The 19,186-nt window shown below is 41.9% G+C and overlaps 1 protein-coding gene across 2 annotated transcripts in view; it reads right to left on the minus strand.

Annotated features, from left to right (window-relative positions):
* Window positions 1–19,186, minus strand: part of LOC113417207 (uncharacterized) — a 58,719-nt gene that overhangs the window by 26,663 nt on the left and 12,870 nt on the right. For both annotated transcript variants that reach the window (XM_026675467.2, XM_026675466.2), the window contains exons 2-11: window positions 13,706–13,762; window positions 10,704–10,741; window positions 6,012–6,152; window positions 5,035–5,097; window positions 4,055–4,175; window positions 3,775–3,867; window positions 1,600–1,760; window positions 808–893; window positions 564–647; window positions 16–78 (exon numbers count right to left, since the gene is read on the minus strand). In XM_026675467.2, coding sequence (XP_026531252.2) covers window positions 16–78; window positions 564–647; window positions 808–893; window positions 1,600–1,760; window positions 3,775–3,867; window positions 4,055–4,175; window positions 5,035–5,097; window positions 6,012–6,152; window positions 10,704–10,741; window positions 13,706–13,762 — 907 coding nt within the window. The remainder of the gene's footprint in view (window positions 1–15; window positions 79–563; window positions 648–807; window positions 894–1,599; window positions 1,761–3,774; window positions 3,868–4,054; window positions 4,176–5,034; window positions 5,098–6,011; window positions 6,153–10,703; window positions 10,742–13,705; window positions 13,763–19,186) is intronic.

Consider the following 19,186-nt stretch of genomic DNA (forward strand, 5'->3'; position numbering starts at 1 on the left):
CTAGAGACATCTTACCAAGTCCAACAGTAGAATATGAAAGAGGATGACACCCAAATCCACTGATCCGTCCAAATGTACCTGCAGACAACATAGAGCAGAATGATTAAAATTACAAAGTGAATGTCAGAAATACTTTAGGCAGAGTACTAAATGATACAGCCTAAGAGAAAATGTGACCAATCCAGCTTAGTGCTTCCTTTTCTTAGCTCAAGCATCAGTCAAGTAAATGAACTCAACTTGAACTTAAATATAGGAACTGGGTTTGGAAGATTACAGGTGGCTGAATTGCAATAGTACATTCACCAGCATCCACATGGCAGTCGAAACAGACAACACAAAGGCCACAGCATCATAAAGTTCTGCCCTTTTTGTACATGTGTCAACGCATATACAAAGGGATGGTACTTTGATCACAACACTACCACAGCCTTCTTGCCTGTTTGATTTCTTTCACTTTTTATGCCCTCAATTTTGTATAAGTGATTTTAATAAATTGATATTTTTCATTTTCAAGAATATGACCCTCAGAATTAGTTGTTTTTCACATTTCTATCAGAATTTACCTTTCAGTCCCACAATACCACAAAAAGAAGCTGGGATTCTCACTGAACCACCACCATCTGTACCAACAGCCAGTGGACAGAGGCCTAAAGAAAAATGGAATTCAGAGAAGATTTCATTAAATAAAATTATTTTCTCCATCATTTTTTCCACCGCCTAATCTGAACAAAACTTGAAATGTTGCTGTAATTTGCCTTGGTTTTTCAACTCCACTCTCCACTTTTTCATCTGTAATACTAGACTTACCTGCAGCCACTGCTGCTGCTGATCCACTAGAACTACCACCAGTAAAATGCTGGGGATTGTATGGATTTCTAGTTGTACCATGATATCTAGAAATAAAATAAATAGGTATTTTGAAGGCCATCATAGTGAAGGCTGGTGAGGAGGGAAGAAAGTATCTTTATACGCTAAAGAGATTAGATTGCAATCTGCCACAAGCAAAACTAAAAATATATCTGCTGCCAAGTCTAAGCAAGGGGAGGAGAGGGGCAGGAAAAATGGAAACAATAGAGTTGGAGAAAAAGATTGCGAGTAGAGAATTGAAAGCAGAGCACTGGCAAACGATCAGAGTAGGAGGAAGCAGTCAAGCCTAGTTTGTACCGTTACTGATTGCTCCAAAACCACTATAATACCATTCTTTTAGTATTATAAAGCTGCTTTTCTCTCTTTTGCTTGCCTACAGGTACACAGAAAAGCTTTTCCAGCCCCACTAGTTTCATACCTGCAAGCTAAGACAGCTCAATGCAGAAAGGCACCACTGCTACCAAGAAAGAAGGAAAGTAGCCTTCAGGGAAGCTTATTTAGCACAAAAATTCAAAGAGTTGCCATGCTTTTTCTTTTTTCTGGAAACAATGTAACCACCCAGTGGAACTTTTAAATCTTTCTTCTCTCACCTTCCATCCTCCAATAAGCTTTCATTACACTGTTTTATCATTCAAGATGTCAAAAATGTAATCATTTTTCTAACTGTCCTTTCTAGCCCTCACAAGAAACAGTTTGAATGAAAATCCATTTAGTGAATACATGTTATTTTACCTATTGGGATTACATCCAGTGGTCCCAATACCCAATTCATGCATGTTCGAGACACCAATGATAATGGCACCAGCCTCCCGTAGTTTCTTTGTCACAGTGGCATCTTCAGTCTCCGGCTTTTTGCCCAAGTATACAGTTCCACTTCGATGGTGATAGGGCACCTTATAAATATACCAAAAAGTATTCGTTCTATGGCAGGATTCTTTATAAATACAACCCAGTACTATATAGATAATTTATTCCTGCCTAAAGGGATGGCAATAAACCACACAGAACACAATTTCATAAGAAAATGCATCCTTTTAAGTTCTTCTCTTTGGGGAAGAAGCAGTGGTGGTATTCAACCAGTTTGGCCCAGTTCGGGCGAGCCGGTAGGAGCAATGAGCAGCGGAGACCAAACTGGTTCTCTCCGCCACTCTGCTGTTGGGCCCACCCACCTGCCTGGGCTCCCATACTCACTTTTTTCCCCATCGCCCCGTTGAATTTGACACGCAGCATTTTTTTTGGGGCGGGCGGATTGGCGCCAATGGCAGCTTTCAGGGCGGGCCGCTTGGACAGACCAGCGGGCGGATGTGGCCCGCGGGCTGTTGCCCCCCCAAATGATGGCAAACCACACGACCAATTCATAAAAAAATACTCCCTTTTTTCCTCTTCTCCCGGGAAGCAGTGGTGTATCAACCAGTTGGCCCAGTTCGGGCAGGCATTGCAGGGAGACAAAGGTTCTCTCGCCACTCTGCTGTTGGGCCACCCACCTGCCTGCCCATAACTTTATGGCGACTCTGCACCTGTGCAAAGTGCACATTTGGCGCGCATGCACACAAAGTACATGCACGTGCACAAAGTGCGCCCACCAAGCCACACCCACTGAACCGGTGGCAACAATTTTTGAATCCCACTACTGGGAAGAAATTCCTGTCAGACCCAAATGACTCCATCTCAAAGCCCCCCTGCAATCCCATCTAGACTAAAAAAATAGAAGCCTCCTTATCACTCATAGCTTAGCCCAAGGGCCACACTTATAAGGGAATTGCAATTTAGTGACACTCAAACCTTCCATCTTCTTATCCGCTGGTGATCTCACCATTTCACCTTGTTCACAATTAATTTCCCAGCTTCTCTGCCCTCACAAAAGGACAGAGGAGCTGGGGAATTTGCCTAATGGACCTCACCCCAGATACGCAAATGAGGATGTGCGTAACTTCCTCAAACTGGTCAGCTAATAAGATTTCTAGGATTTCTTGCCTTGCATCCAACAATTTCTGTAAAAAAAACTTTGCTTTTCCATTGCTCAAAATCCATCTTGTAAGAAGACACGCAATGATCATTACAACAAACATGGTTCTTCTCCTCAGTGTTGTGCTCCTTACTTTGCCAAATTCCACAACACAGCAAACTCATTGTAATGAGCAGCATATTACTTTGACAGTATCTAATGCATAACTGTGTATAACCACAATAATTAGCAGCCATTGATAGTTTAAACTCCAATAATTCTTCCTATTTTTTTAAAAATCTCTTCAAGTTGGTGATTGTCATTACATCTTGTGATAGCAAATTTCAGAATATGCCTCGACAAATCTGCTATCATTTTTAATATGGCAGAAATGAACATTATATAGATGAAGCAAATGTCTATTAACCATATATAATTAAATACAATTTAGGGGTTTTGTCATAGCCCTTTTCATCTCTACCTCTTTTTGAAATACAGCCATTAAGCCAAAATGATTGTGAACCAGTAATTTAAATATATGCTGCTGTATGAAGAACTTTTTATCTCAGTCTCCCTGTGTTCAGCTTCATGAATGATAGATTTTCACTATTATAAAACAGCATTCTTTTATGAATCTGTATCACTATTGCTTTAAAATGAACTTTGAAACATTTCTTCATAAGGGACTTACTTTACTCTCTTGATCATTTTGGATTCCTTTTTCTGCTCCCTTTTCTAGTTCTTTAACATCTTGAGATGTAGCAAGAACAATATATGGTATTTCAAATTTCTTGCATTGTATTTTAGTATATAGGTATTATAGTATTGATATTAATGCAAGGCACAAAACAACTGATAGTATTAAGGTGCTGTTATGCTTTCTTAATATTTCTTTCTTATACCCTTAATGTTTGTTTTCCTTTTTAACAACACTGAGCACAAAAAAAGTGAAATGTGTGTACCACTTTAATTTCTTCTTTTAAGCACACTGGAATTCCATCCAAGAGTGAGAGAGGCTGTTTGCTTCTGTAACGAGCTGTGGATTCCTCAGCCATCTGAGCAGAGAGATTTATGAAATAAAACATGTTTTATAATTATTCTACAGAAACAGTACTTTAAACAAGTACACTACAAAGTATCTCACCCTGAAATCCAAATCAGAAAGCTTCAGCACAAGAGAGGAATACAATTTAGAGAATACCTTTTTCAAGAAACAAGTAATACTCCTCTCACTGAACACACCTTGATTATCTCTTCCTCATTCCACTGAGCAATTGCCTGGAGGTTAGGACCTGCTTTCCCATCTTCTTTCAGAGCAGCAATAATGTTCTTGGCAACTTGTTGGGGTGTTATCTCTCCAGATCTAGTGAACAGTCAAAATGGAAATTGTTACATTTCTACTCTATTGTCAGATTCATGCTGAGCCTGAGGTCACTGGTAGTCCTGAACAGTAAGATTTCAAATGCACAATCCCAAATTCTTGAAAGGGAATGCTTAGTGAATCAAGGCTTTCTGAGCCCTATACTACTATATCATTTGTGCTGTGATGAACCAGGTTACTCCATGTAATCATTCAAACCAAACAAAACAGCTATGTTTTTATTCATGCAATATGCTAAGTAAAGCCAAACAATTCACATTATGGCCCAGGTATTCTGGCCGCAAACCATTGTTTACTTATGATTCTTAAAATGAGTGAACTATGTGGTTAGCTGCTCAGTTATTTGGGAATTGAGTGACTGAGATATGTGACAATTAAATTAAATTTGATCAGATATATGTTCTTGAATCAGACTGAGGAAAAACATGATCTTCTAGTTCCATCTGACGTGATTATGCATTATAATAATTGGCCCTTGTATGAATCATGAAGTCATTCCTCACCCCTGGAATGGTACTCCAAAGTAAATTTAAAATCAAGAACCATAGTTTGCCTGAAACATATGAAGCATGGGGAAACTGGGAATGATTATTCAATTATGTGCATGAACAGAGGTAAAGAAAAACAGAGTTAATTCCACAACAGAAACTAACGCCTGCTCATGCTAAAGATATCTTTATGGAAAATACAAACAATGCTTATATTTCTCCATTTGTTCTGGAATGGAGTGAAAAATAAGAACAAAGTTGGCCCTTAAGCTACTGTTTTGTCAATCAAGAGAACTAAAAAAAAAACCAAGAACAAACATACTTTTTTTAAAAAAAAATGCTGAATTCCTTACCTATAGCATTTCAAGTAATCCTGAATCCTTTTAAATCTGAAAGCAGAACTTGCAGAACATGAACTGTGACATAAAAAGGAACAATAATGATTCATGGATAATCTGAAAAGAGTAAGATGTTAACTGAAAAGCATTAGAGGCCCTCTTCTAATCTTTTTAGCAGAAACTGTCTGAAATTGGTGATCTTTCATTATTACTCATCCAATTTGACTGGATATGGCTCCATTTCTTTCTTTCTCAACTGCCACATCCTACTGGTGAGAGCTGCTGTGAAAGGAGGCAGTAGCCCATACTGCTCAATTTCATTTTTCCTAACCAAAAAAAATGAAAATCACTAGGAAGAAGAATGGAAAAATGTTTTCAGTTCCAATTCTGAATTCAAAATATACGATTTGTTCAACATTTAAGATTCCAAACAGGAATTCCAGAGTTTCATTTAATTTTAAAACAATAACACAACAGAAACAGAAAACTATGTATCTCCCTTTATGAATGCTCAATACTTGCTATAATTTGTGGATACATTGCATTCTTACAACGAAAGTTTGCAAAGCTATTACTTTCAATTATTTGCAACTACTCTGTTTCTCCAACAATACGGCCTCCCCCAATAGAAAGTCCCAGCATGTTTTATAGGCATGAAATGAAATTAAGCCCCTCCCCCCAAATTAAGGCCTATATTAAAACATGCGAAATGGGGGGGAATGGTGGGGGGGGCTTGCCATTAGGAAGTACTTTTGTTGCACACCCGGATATGGTGCTGCCTGCGTTGACCCCGATATGAAGTGCCCCACCAACGCCGAGGTCAACATCCAAGCTGTCGCCGCCCGCCCACCTGAAGATGCAAGGGGGGGGAATTAAATCACCCCCGAAAAGACAACCTAGCCATTTTTTCGGGGCTCAAAAAAAAAAAAGACCCGGCCTTATTATATGAGAAACACGGTATATATTTCCTACCCCTTAAATTACACACATGCCTTGATTCCATCAAACTCTGGAGAACTGCTGAGACATTTTTTGATTCTGACTTGTGCTCTTTTTTTTCTGAAACCACCAATGGCAAAAAAGTAGGATCTTCAGGAATATCAAGGTAGCGTAGAGCAGTAAAATTGTTCATCCTGCAAAAAGTGCATTAATATTATATTAATTTGAGAAAGTTTTTTTTTTAATTCAGTCAAGCACTAATTTAAAATTGTTTTCGAATGGTAACTTTTTTTTTTCATTTTTCTGTACTATTTCCCTCAAAGTTTTCCATTAATGACATGATTCTAAATGTATCCTAAATGTTGTCAAAAAAAGTTGCATTATTGGAACTGATCAGATATGCACACCATGGTCTACATTTCCTAATATTGTGCTAGCAACTGTGGTCTCAGAAGAAAGTGGTCTGCTATGCAGACAAAAGGCAACTGTACAGTACACTCAGGGAGCCCACATTGAATCTGAAGGAGCCAGCCACAGTTGCCAGTAAAATGTCAGGAAATCTGTTGTCTAGAGCAGTGGTTCTTAATCTTTTTGAAAGAATCGCCCCCTTGAGTCATTGAGGAAGTTATCATCGCCCCCCCACCCCCAGCATAACCTCTCAATCACAACACAGGGAAATAATTCTTCAATTTATGCAAACACGTTTTTTGTTTTCTTTAAAATTGTGATCAGGACATATCGATGCAAATAATTTATTTCCAGTCTTTTTCCCATATCTCAACTGTGTGAAAAATTCTGATGCCACCCTTCACTTTACTCCCAAACTTCGTGATACATGTATTTCATTATTATCTGATTTATTCAAGACACTTAAATGCAATGACCACTGAAAACAAAATTCAATTGCAAGAAAATGAAATGCCCGAAAAAAACAGTAACATTTAATGATTTAATTACAAGTGAATTTTAAGATGCAAAAAGAAATATAAAAAGGGCATAAGAACAAATCGCAATGCAGGAACTAAGAATTTCAAGACGAAAACTCTGAAACTAAATTAAGATTCGAGGAAAATATATATTCATGCACACTGTAAAAAAGGTTAAAAAGGCACAAAGAAAATTTTTACAGAAGAAAAGCAACAAAAATCAGAGCGACAAATTTAATGGGTAGAGTGATAGAGGCTGCTGCGCAACACGCATGAAAATGAGCAAAGGATATTCACATATGTACGGCGTTCTGTACTGAAGCTAGCTGGAGGAACATTTTAAAACACAGTTCAATCCACTAATAGCGAGCGATCTGATGTTTTTGTACGACAGATATACAGTGGTTCACTGTACAAAAAAAGTCTCAAAAGTGTTCCCAAAACACTCCATCGCCCCCATATCGCCCTCCCTTCCATTCCTTCGCCCCCACGTTGCCCCTTTTCATTCCATCACCCTCCTGAAAAACGAAATTGCCCCCTGGGGGGCAATATCACCCAGGTTAAGAAGAACTGGTCTAGAGCAGTCACTAAACCCTGAAACTCAAAACTGTTCAACAGATACCAGCTGTGAAAGCCAGAAGATCAATTTACATATATAGCTTCTATGTTTCCTCTGTCAAGAAATGCAGGAAAAAAAAGTCAGCCAGAACATATACAGGTAGTCCTTGAGCTTCATTGGCAATTGAGAATGGGATTGCCATTGCTAACAATGTGCTCATTAATTGCAATTATTACATGACTACATTACTTAGTGATAATTCAGATGGTCCTGGTTGTCTTCACAACCCCAAGATATGTGAGTTATTAAGCAGGAAGCAGAGAGAGGGCCAGGTAAGGAGCACAGGGGTGTGGTGTGGAAGGAGGGAGGCCCCAGGAGGCTCGGTGTAGGCCTCACGCATATTTGTGGTATAGGAACACAGCATAAACTTGGGGAGGCCAGGAAAACAGGACGTGGGGTTGTTGGAAGTTACGATTCACCCCTCTCCTAGGAAAAGAAATCTTAAAACATTAGAAGGGGAAGGAAAATTCCCCTAAAAGAAAGGATAGGTGAAAACACAAGCAGGGTCAGCTCCATTAGCCCCCAACTTTGCATGGGACACACATTAGCTAAGATCCTTTCCCATAGAAATCAAATAGACGGCAAGCTATAACAAAACTTGTGAAAAGCAAACGGAATAACTGGAAACTCAGGATATTGCAACCAGGTCCAAACTGACAGCTACAAAGAATCAGGGAAAAACAGAGATTGGACTCTTACCAAGATCCCAGGAAGAGATCCCAATCTTGAGACAGGAACTCATCACACGAACACAAATCAAAGACTTCAAAGATTCACACTTACAAATCAAAGAACCTGAAGTGTATAAGAAAGGGGTTTTCCTACTCACTTGTTAAGTTAATCTCAGGAACGCTGTAGAATTTATTCTTATTTGCCTTCCTATTAATAAACTGCTTCTGGCTTCCAAAGCAGCTGACCAAATGATTTTGCTGTAAAATCTCCCAGCTGGGAAATTTGAATCCACAAAAGGAAAGAACTTTGCCTTTTTCCTGAAAGGGCAAGGCTTCCTTTTCCTTTCCTCAGGGTGTACAGTGTAGGGCGTGAACACAGGAGGATGGAGAAAGAGGGCATTGCATGCATGTGAATGTGTAAGCATAGTGAGGAAGGAGGCTGAGGAAGGAGGGTGCCACTTGTCTGTGTGTGATTGTAATGAGACTGGGGGAAAGGTGTTCTGGTGAGTTTAAGTGAACAAAGGGAGAATAAAATGTGGTGCATATGAATGAAGAAAGGTAGTGGTGAGATTTTCTTAAGTGACTTGCTGTTGACTTTGTCTTTCAAGATGCCAGAGAACTTCCGGTTTGAAGGGCTTCGGCGACAGACAGAAATCCGTGATCGTGCGCAGTTTCTGTCTGGCCTCGCCACTGGAGCGCCCCGAGCCGGCTGGTTTCGGGGCTAAGCCACCCCGTAGAGGTGGTGAAGAGGGGGGAGACCGCCAGCAGGGTTGAGGAGAGCTGCACCTCTCCTCCTCAGCTGGCCATTACTCCCTTTCCCGAAGGCGGTTGCAGCGGTGGTCAGAAATGGCCACCACAAAGGAGAACTCGACCGGAAAAGAATGTGCAGGAGGAAGATAAGAAGTGAAAGTTTTGGCTGACCGGGTTAAATTGTAAAAGCAACAATTAAGGTATCCTGGAATTTAAACTTACAAAAAATAACATCGCTCCCAAAGAAGAGTCGGAAGCAGTGAAGGAAAGTGAAAAGGGAAAGGTTTGGGTTTTTTTTTTTCTTCTCTCTCCTTCCCTATACTGACAACTAAGAGACTTAAATAAGAAATCAGAAAAATCCGCTTTGACATCAATAGGCAATTAAGCTGAAAATAAAACAAAATGCCAAAGGGATAATAAAGATTTCTGGACATTAAAAATTTTCTTTTTCATAAGCAGGAAGGGAGAGTAAAAGAATAAGGTCAGGATCTGGAAGAGGGAGGAGACTGCCTGGAATTAAAAAGAATCTACAGTAAAACTTCAACAAGACTTCTAAAAGATACATTTTAACTGAAACTTTGCAACTAAATAGTAGAACCCCAGGAAGAGAAAGTGAAAAAAAAGAGCAAAAAAGAAACAGCTTGCGTGTATTTGGATTATTTGGTGATCTTTGGATTCTTGGTTATTATATTTGAATGACTAAAATCAATCGGGTGGTTGTTTAAAAATTTATACAATGGCACCACTTCTGGATGAATTGAAAATGGAACTTAAAAAGTACAAAGAAGATGCACAAGAAGGGAAGGGTTCTTTTGGCTTCGTTTTTCAATTCTTAGAAATGGAGATTTGGAACTATGAGAAACAACAAGAAACGACTGCAAAACAAGAAGACTGGGACAAAGAAGAAGCCATCTTTAATGAACAAGCAATTTTATGTGGGGAAGAAAAAGGAAAGGTGGGAAAGAGAATGGAGAATTTAAGACTTAAAAAAACAACCAAAGATGCCAGCCTTCTCACCTTGTCTGATGCCAGAAGAGACTAGTTTTAAGTCCCTTCATATAGTGCCATTCACTGAATTAATGGTTGTAACTCTAGTATTCTTCTTGCATTATCTGTAATGCAAGTATTATAATTTAAGAGAGTCCTTTGATCAGGCAGACTGAAAGATCAAGCTGACCATTTGCCTTCAGCATCCATGCTACCTACAAATCAGTTTCAAAACTATGGATTAGTAATCAGTAATGAGAAGGAAGCAACCCTGGGGCTCTCTTTCTTCTTTTCTTCCTTTTTCCTTCATATGTAAAACCACCATTTATGCAACACCACTATAACTTGGAACAGTCACTGACCGAACAGTCATAGGTCAAAGACTATCTGCAGTATCTTAAGCATCTTCTGTGTGTTCAGAAGTTTCAAATTAATGGAAAATTTCTGGTTATCAGTGAATGAACAGTATGTTCAACTATTGAATGTTGTGCTAATTTTGAACTTTTTAATATTCAATCAAACTTTACACTCCAAACACAATACAGAACCACATCAAGAAGCTATTGTAGAAACTGTAGTGCTTGGTATGTATGTAAAATAGAAATGTTCCCACATATATTATTTAAGAGTACAGATTGTTAGCCTAGAAAATCTAGTGCTACAGTGAAAAAGCTCTCTGTCTCCCATACAGTGCATGACTCATTCAATTTGAGTTTGATTTTCATGTTCTCCATTTTACTCTGCTTGCACTTTGTCTCTATTATGTAATTCAGTTAGTAAAATTGTACTTACCGCATTAAAAATGGCACTAAAAAAAGTTGTCCAAAAGCCTACAATGAAAAAAAAACAAAAAAGAATTTTTATTTCTTCATTCTATATTGAGTTTTCTTTCAACAGAGACTGAATATAATTGGGCATAAAAAGAGCTAAATACAAAACACATACAGGTAGCATCTTTCTCTAGACTGAATTTAAGGGACACCCATTCTGGTCTCTCCAAAGCCAGAATATGCAATATTGATCTGGTATAGTGAATCAGTTATAGCAAAAATCATTTCCCCCATTCTCAAAAGAAAGTGGCTTCAAACGTTTTATACCACGCAGGAAACAGGTGCAGTAATTGCTGTATACTGCCCAGAGACATTTTCCATGCGGCAGCCACATAAATTTGATCAATAAATAAAATAAACTTTTATTTTACTAAACTTTTATTTTACATCTCAGGGAATTCTTTCATAGACTTTAAATCATGCCTGTTTCTTCCTCAGCCAGTGGAGAGAAATCTGGCATTATTCCTAACTGGAGTCTAACGTGTTGAACAGAGGAAGTTACAAAAATGCATGGACTCCATTTGAACTCATAGTGTGACACAGAAGCAATAATCCATGCAAAACGAAGTGAATAAAACAACAAAAGGCATCCAAAAAATGCAGCTTTGGCTATAAAAATCACAGATTCCAGAATAGGCAGGAAGTTGGCCAGTAACTGAACATCCCATCACATCCCATCAAACAGTACCTAGCCCAACAACAATAACCAGATAACAATAACCAACAACTACTAACCAGAGCATACAAAACATTTGCTAGACCAATACTCGAATACAGTTCATCAGTCTGGAACCCACATTATTAGCACAATTGAGAAAGTCCAGAAATATTTCACAAGAAGAGTTCTCCACTCCTCTACTCGTTGTAGAATACCTTATGCCACCAGACTTGAAATTCTAGAACTAGAAAACCTTGAATTACGCCGTCTTCGGTCTGATTTAAGCATGGTATATAAAATCATACATTGCAATGTCCTACCTGTCAATGAATACTTCAGCTTCAACCATAACAACACAAGAGCACACAATAGATACAAACTCAAAGTTAACCGCACCAAACTTGATTGCAGGAAATACGACTTCAGCAATAGAGTGGTCAATGTCTGGAATACTCTACCCGACTCTGTAGTTTCTTCCCCAAACCCCAAAAACTTTAACCTTAGACTGTCTACTATTGACCTCACCCCTTTCCTAAGAGGTCTGTAGGGGGCGTGCATAAGCGCACCAACGTGCCTACCGTCCCTGTCCTATTGTTTCTCTTATTCTTCTTTTATTTTTCTTATATGTATCCATTTCATGTATTCACAACTATGTATACACTTATACTTATTATCTTGTAAACAATTGGCAAATCAAATAAATAAATAAAATAAAATAAATAAATGAGGATACAGCTGAGGTACTGTACAGTACAATAGAAAGTACTGAAATGTTATAAAAAGAGAGGACCAGACAAGAACTTGGTTGGAAGACATTCCATGTACCCATGGGTCACAATCCATCTTTTTCTCTCCCCTCATGTTTCTCAATTGAACTTGGTAAGTATTTGATTAAACAAAATGGATAACTAAGACTTCTTTGTTGTGTACCAAAGATCCCAAAAGAGTATGAGGGCAAAAATGAAACAGAAGCTTCCTTTTCTTTAAAACTCAGTTATAAATCTTGAAATGTTTAGATAAAAGTAAACTTATCAAGTAACCTTTTTGGTTAGAGAGACTGTTGTCATAACTCAACTTTTATGATCTAACAAATAACTTTTCAAAAGATAGCAGTTAGACTTATATACTGCTTTCCACCCTTCTCTAAGCAGTTTACAGAGTCAGCATATTGCCCCCAACAATCTGGGTCCTCTTTTTACCCACCTCGGAAGGATGGAAGGCTGACTCAACCTTGAGCCAGTGAGACCTGAACTGCCAAACTGCTGGCAGCTTGATCAGCAGAAGTAGCCTGCAGTACTGCACTCTAACAACTGTGCCACAGATGAAGGAAAATTGTTCACTAGTTATCATCCGACATGATTTGACACAGTATCATTACTGTGCAATGACTTGGTTACAGACTCATCTAGGTTGCAAAGAGGGATGCAGCCAGAGGTGAAAGATGTTGGTTTGACAGACCTACACAATGTCATTATGATAAACATTAAATAGGGGGATCAGGATACACAACTTGACTCTTTATTCTGCTTAACTCTTTTTGAGGTTGGAAAGTTATCGTCAATAATCTGCCATTTGTTCATCTAACCTGTGCTGTTGTATTCTCATGAAACATCATAATTAATCACAGAGAATGCCATAGCCTGTCACAGAGAATTGCATCAAATAATGCCTTCATTTTGGATGTTACTAATAGAGAGGGACAAGAGATTACCTGAGGTTATTTTGCAGATACATTGATCCACTCTTGAAAAGTTTAGTCTAAAATCTGCTTATTCCGCAGCTATTTGTTTCTCTCAGCTCAACCAATCAGCAAGTTTTTGAAACAGATATTTTGCATATAATTTACTGATTATACACTACAATCTGATTGGAAAATAAGGTTAAGTTGTTCTTGCTGCCTTTTTGCTAACTGGTATTACTTTACTTTTTGGATCAAGTAGACAAATTGGAAATTTATGTCCAAACCACCTGGAAATTACCAAGTGGCCTAGCCTTACCTTTGATAATCCTCACTGAAAATCAAGAAATATGCTATAGATATAGAATATATATAGATATAGTTTGAAGAGTACAACTTTAACCATATTGGTCTTGGGATTCTATGCTATAAAAGACATATTCCGTACAAAAAGAGAAGGCCAAAGAACACAAGGAAAACCCAGAAAAAGATGGAGAGACATCAAAGACACACAACAACAGCATCAAGTAACAATGGTTGAGGCCACTAGAACTTGGTATCTCCCTCGGCATCCGAAGTAGTAAAAGAAGAAATAAAGAAGAACGGGGAAGAAAGGCTGGATACTTACTGTATTGGCCAAGTGCACGCAGACCTTTAGAGGAAATCCAGATAGTCTGGGGGACCACTAGAAATAAAGAGAGAAACAGACACTGGTTTACAGAAGTATTGTGACCACAAATCCATTAGCTGTTGTTTTTTAAAATCAAATAAACACTGCTGTCCCTCCAACATAATTACCACAGCATATGACTGTAATTTCAATTATATCTAAATCTAATTTAATTCAGAGTTAAAAATAATTTGGAATATTTTAGAAATTACATTTTTTCAGCTCTCTATATATTTTTAAATAAATCCTTATATATTCATTTTTGTCAAATAAATTCCTAAGTATTTAATCTAATGTCTTATTCTATATAAAATAATGTATTCCCTCTCTGTTAAGATATGGTATCTCCATATATCCAAAAATGATGATAATGACATATAAGCTGAGAGGGAGTTTGGAGAGTAAAGGGGAATTTGCTGGAAATCCTTTTAGAAGAAATAATTATTGGTGGGCTGCTAGGGGCTCGGGCAATCCCCTAGCTTTGCGGGGCTCAGCGAGCCCCCAAATCCCATTCCTGGCTGGCCACCCCGCACCGCCCTGCGTTGGTCACCATAGCCTTAGTGCAGGAGCGGCCCTGTACTTGCCTTCGTGCCACATTTGCACTCAAGGCAGCCCTTACCTCCCGCCACACAAGGGGTGAGGAGAGAGATTAGAGAGAGAAAAGGGAATTCTCCCCTTTTCTCTCTCTCATCTCCCTCTCTTTTGTGCGCATGAACGCACACACACAAGCAGGATACCCTCCTGGGCCGGAATCACGGCAGCGGTAATGGCGACTCCTCCTCCCGATGCCGCCACTGCGGGCTCACATGAATAGTCAGCTGCGCTCTTCCCTCATTGTATTCAGTGGCAGCGGCAGCAGCAGCTGCTCCTCCTTCCTGAGCCGACATGAAGGGGACCATGGCTGGCGCTGAGCACAGAATCATAAAAAGCAGCCGGTCGAAAATCCACTGCCCAGCCATGGTCCCCTTCGTGTCAGCTCAGGCGAGAGAGACGAAAGAGAGAAACAAGTGAAAGAAAGAGAGAGAAGGGGGAGAGGGCAGGGGTGGGATTCTACTGGATCGGACCGATTCGGTAGAACCAGTTGTTACAATTCTCCGTAGTTCAGAGAACCGGTAAATCACGCCTCTGGCTGGCCCGCCCCTCTCTGCCCGCTTCTCTTCTCCCTGCCGTCAGACCTCATCGCGCATGCGTGACATCACACACATGTACATCACTGCCTGCAGCCTGCCCGCCCACCAGCCCAGCCATTGCTATCTGCCTTCTGCTGCGGCATTGCCTGATCTGATCTCCCTAGGTGATTGAGGTTCTGCAAGCCCCAGTCGCCTATCTGCCACTGCCGGTCGCCTTTCCCTGCCCCCCACTTGCCTTTTGCCCCTTCCCCACTTGCCTTTTGCCACCACCAGTTGCCTTCCCCCCCCACTTGCCTTCCACCGGGGAACACATAGGAGAGGCTCATGTCAGCTCTGGCCAGGTCAGTGGCTGCTTCTCTCCCGTGCTGCTCCAGCTGGGAGAGCGAGAGAGTCTTTCCCAGCACAGCAAAAGCTTGCAAGTCCCCCTCCCATTCGGAAACGGGCTCTGGCAGCATAGAGAAACAGGATTCAACCAGACTGCTTCTCTGCCGCTGACCATAGCCCATATCCCAATGGGAGGGGGACTTGCAAGCTTTTCAAGATTGAGTTTAAGAGCACCCCATGGAAGAAGCCGAGAACAAAAGTAGCAGCTGCGAGGGTGACAGGGGCATGTGTGTCCGTGGTCTCCTCCCAGGTGACAGCCAAGGCTTCACCTCCTCTTTTCCTCAGAGGCACGGTGTCTGCCCCCCTTCACACTCTGCCACCTCTTTCAGAGTCACCCTGCAGCCTAAAGATAGCCCTTAGATAGCCTAAAATGGTTTGGGTAGTTTTTGTACTATTAAAGCAGTGGTCTTCAAAGTTGACAGCTTTAAGACTTGTGGACTCAACTCCCAGAATTTCTCCTCCAGTCGTGTTAGCTCAGGAATTCTGGGAGTTGAAGTCCACAAGTCTTAAACTTGCCAAATTTGAAGACCCTTGTATTAAAGGCTCATCTGTATCTGAGTAGATGAAGTCCACAAAGTATTTGAGGGTAAGATTCACAGGAGAATTTCTGAAAAGGAAAACCACTTTGGAATCTAAAAATGAGGATGTGTCAGAAGACAGGTGGAATTTTTAAAAAAAGACCAAAAATTTATGTAGTTCCACATTAATTCATTGCCTGTGAGATATAGAAAATTGCCACTAACTTAATGTAAGTGCTTTTCTTGAATCTAGTTAAATAGAGAATTCCTAGTGTTAGATCGGGTAGCTCGGTCCCCATAGAGACGCGAGACCAAAAGTGAACATTCAGCTCTTATTGAGTATACAGTTCTGTACAAGACCTGCGCTTTGCGGCAGCCCTTCATATAGGAACTGTCCACGGCGCGGCGGCCAATGACAGGGCTTTGAATCTCCCGTGATCGGCTCGGCCAATCGCGGTTGATTCTTAGCGCGCCAATCACGGCCGTTTAGTTGTCCAATCAGGTTGCGGTCCGTGTGGACCAATCAGGATTCAGGGTTTGGAGTATGCTAATACAGAACACCCCTCCCCTCTTGGTTTCGTCCGACGGAACGCGGTCACGTAGTCGCGCAGGTAGGTGGGGTTTTGTATCTGTCTAGTTGACCTGCGCGGTTCAGTTGTTGTTTGGTCGTCAACCGGTTCGGACGGACTCTTCGTTGTTCCTGTGTCCCTGGATGGAACCGCCTGGAAGGGTGAGCTGGGCCTTCTCTGGTAGCTCCCTCCCGGTCTACCCGGGTTGGTTGAGCTGCCGATTCTGCCGTTCCCGCCTGGTCTTTCCGGGCTGGTTGAACTGGCTTGGCTGCTCCCTCCAGGTGAAGCCTCTAGTCATTCGTCTGCTGTGGATGCGTCGTCTACCGGTGAGTAAGGCTGGTTTATTATGGTTTGGGGGTGGTTAATTTTGGTTGGGGGGTGTTCTGTTTGCTCTTTAGGATTTTCTTCTTCTCTTTGCTGATGGTTTGAGGTCCCCCCCCCTTCTGATTTCTTTGTTAGTTGTTGTTGGCGGTGTTTGCGTGCTGTCAGTGGCTATTCTTGACCTAAGCTGGTCGATGTGCTGCTTCCAGCTTCGTCCGTCGGTCGTCTGTAGTCGGTAAGACCGGGGGCCCGTTATCTGGGTTATTTGTGCCGGTACCCAGAGTGGGTCCCCTGTAAAGTTTTTTGCGTAGATGGTGTCTCCTATGTTGAACGTTCGGTGTTTGCTTGAAGAGTCTGGGGGTTTCTCGGGGTTATATGTGGGGTGTAATCTGTCTAATGGGGATCTTAGTTTTCTGCCCATGAGCAATTCTGCTGGGCTTTTGTTTGTGGTAGTGCTGGGTGTAATGTGTTGTATTAAGAGCATTTTATTTATTTTCTCTTGTATGTCGCCAATTTCGATCTTTTCTATGGTGTTTTTCGTGAATCTGACCATGCGTTCCGCCTGCCCATTCGCCACCGGGTGAGCTGGCGCTGTTAACGCATGCCATATACCCTGTTCTGCCAGAAATTTTTCGAATGCTAGTGAAGTAAATTGTGGCCCGTTATTGGACACTAGCACATCTGGCAACCCATGTGTGGTAAAAAGTTTGTTTAGCTTTTTTATGACGGCTTCCGTAGTTGTAGTTTTCATGGTGCTTACCTCCAGCCAGTTGGAGTAAGCATCAACGGTGATCAGGAATGTGTGCCCCTTGAATTCTGGACCAGGGGCCCCTGGGGGTTTCCCATTCCAGGATTGGGGCGGTGGGGGGGGTTGGTCTGGTTCCCTGGCAGCTTTTGCATGTGGCTACCCAAGTCTCGATTTGTTTGTCCATCCCCGGCCACCAGGCGTAACTCCTGGCCAGGGCTTTCATCTTGACAATGCCCGGGTGCCCCTCATGCAACATCGACAACACCCCTCTTTGCAACCTCTCTGGGATCACAACCCTGTCCCCCCAAAGTATGCAACCCTTCTGCGTGAAGAGTTCAGTTTACCGGTTTCTGAAAGTTTTAAATTGTTTGTTTCCGTCGCTTTCCGGCCACCCTTTCTCCATCCAGCCCAAGACTCGCGCCAGCCGCTTGTCTTTATTAGTCTCTCTGGCAATGTCTGACGCGGTCAGGGGTGGGTTGGGCAATGTCTCAATGTGCAGGTTGTTGTTGTGGGTGCCGGGTCGTCCTCCAGGTCTGGCAGGGGGGAGCGGCTCAATGCGTCTGCATGCAAGATGTTCTTGCCGGGCTGGTGTGTCAACTGGTAGATATAGGCGGCAAGGAACTCGGACCACCTTGTCATCCTGGGTGATAGGATGTTTGGGGTGGCCTTGTTCCCTGCCAGGATCCCTAGTAATGGCTTGTGGTCGGTAACAATTGAAAAGGTCCTACCGTAGAGGTACTCGTGGAACCTTTTCACGCCGGCAATGATTGCTAGGGCCTCCTTGTCCAGCTAACTGTAATTTCTTTCCGGTTTGGAGAGTGTTCTTGAAAAGAAGGCGATGGGTGCTTCTTTTCCGTCTGGCAACATGTGGCTGAGGATGGCCCCGACACCGAAGGGTGACACGTCGCATGTCACAGTCAGCGGCAGGGTCTCACTGTATTGAATAAGGACTGCGTCTGATGTTAGTAGGTCCTTGGTCTGTTTGAAAGCGTTTTCCTCCCGCTTCCCCCAGGTCCAGATGGCTGTTTTATCCAACAGCCTATGCAAGGGTTCCGCCGCGGTCGCCTTTTGTGGTAGGAAAACATTGTAAAAATTAATGAGCCCAAGAAAATCCTGCAGTTCCGTTTTATTCCTTGGTCTAGGGGCTTCTTTGATGGCTCTGAGTTTTTTCTCGGTGGGGTGGATTCCGTGCTTGTCTAGGAGGTAGCCCAGGAATTCAACCCTCTCGGTGCACAGCTGACATTTTTCTTTTTTAACTTTAAGCCCCGAGTCTTTGAATTTTTGTAGTACCTCCCTTAGGCGGTTTTCCAATTGCGTTTTATTCGTAGCTGCCACCAAGACGTCATCAAAATAGAGCACCAACCCTTTTATCCCTTGGAGTAGTCTTTCCATTAGGCTCTGGAAGACCCCTCGCGGCATGCTGACTCCGAATTGGAGTCGGTTTCATCGGAATGCCCCTCGGTGAGTGAAGATTGTTTGTGCCTCTGCAGTGGTAGCATCGACCGGCAGTTGTTGGTAGGCTTGTGCCAGGTCGAGCTTTGCGAAGACCCAGCCTCCCCCCAGTGAGTGCAGGAGGTGCTGTACTACTGGGACGGGGTAGGCACTAGGCTGCAGCGCGTGGTTGAGGGTGGCCTTGTAGTCACCGCAAATTCTTATGGACCCATCTGGCTTGATGGGGGTGACTATGGGTGTCTCCCATCGGGCATGGTCAATCGGCTCTAAAACCCCTTGTGCGATGAGCTTATCTAACTGCTCATCGATCTTGGGCT

Source organism: Notechis scutatus, chromosome 2 (genome assembly GCF_049901735.1).
Source record: "Notechis scutatus isolate UNSWTSFEM ecotype Mainland chromosome 2, rNotScu1.2, whole genome shotgun sequence".
Lineage (NCBI taxonomy): Eukaryota > Metazoa > Chordata > Lepidosauria > Squamata > Elapidae > Notechis > Notechis scutatus.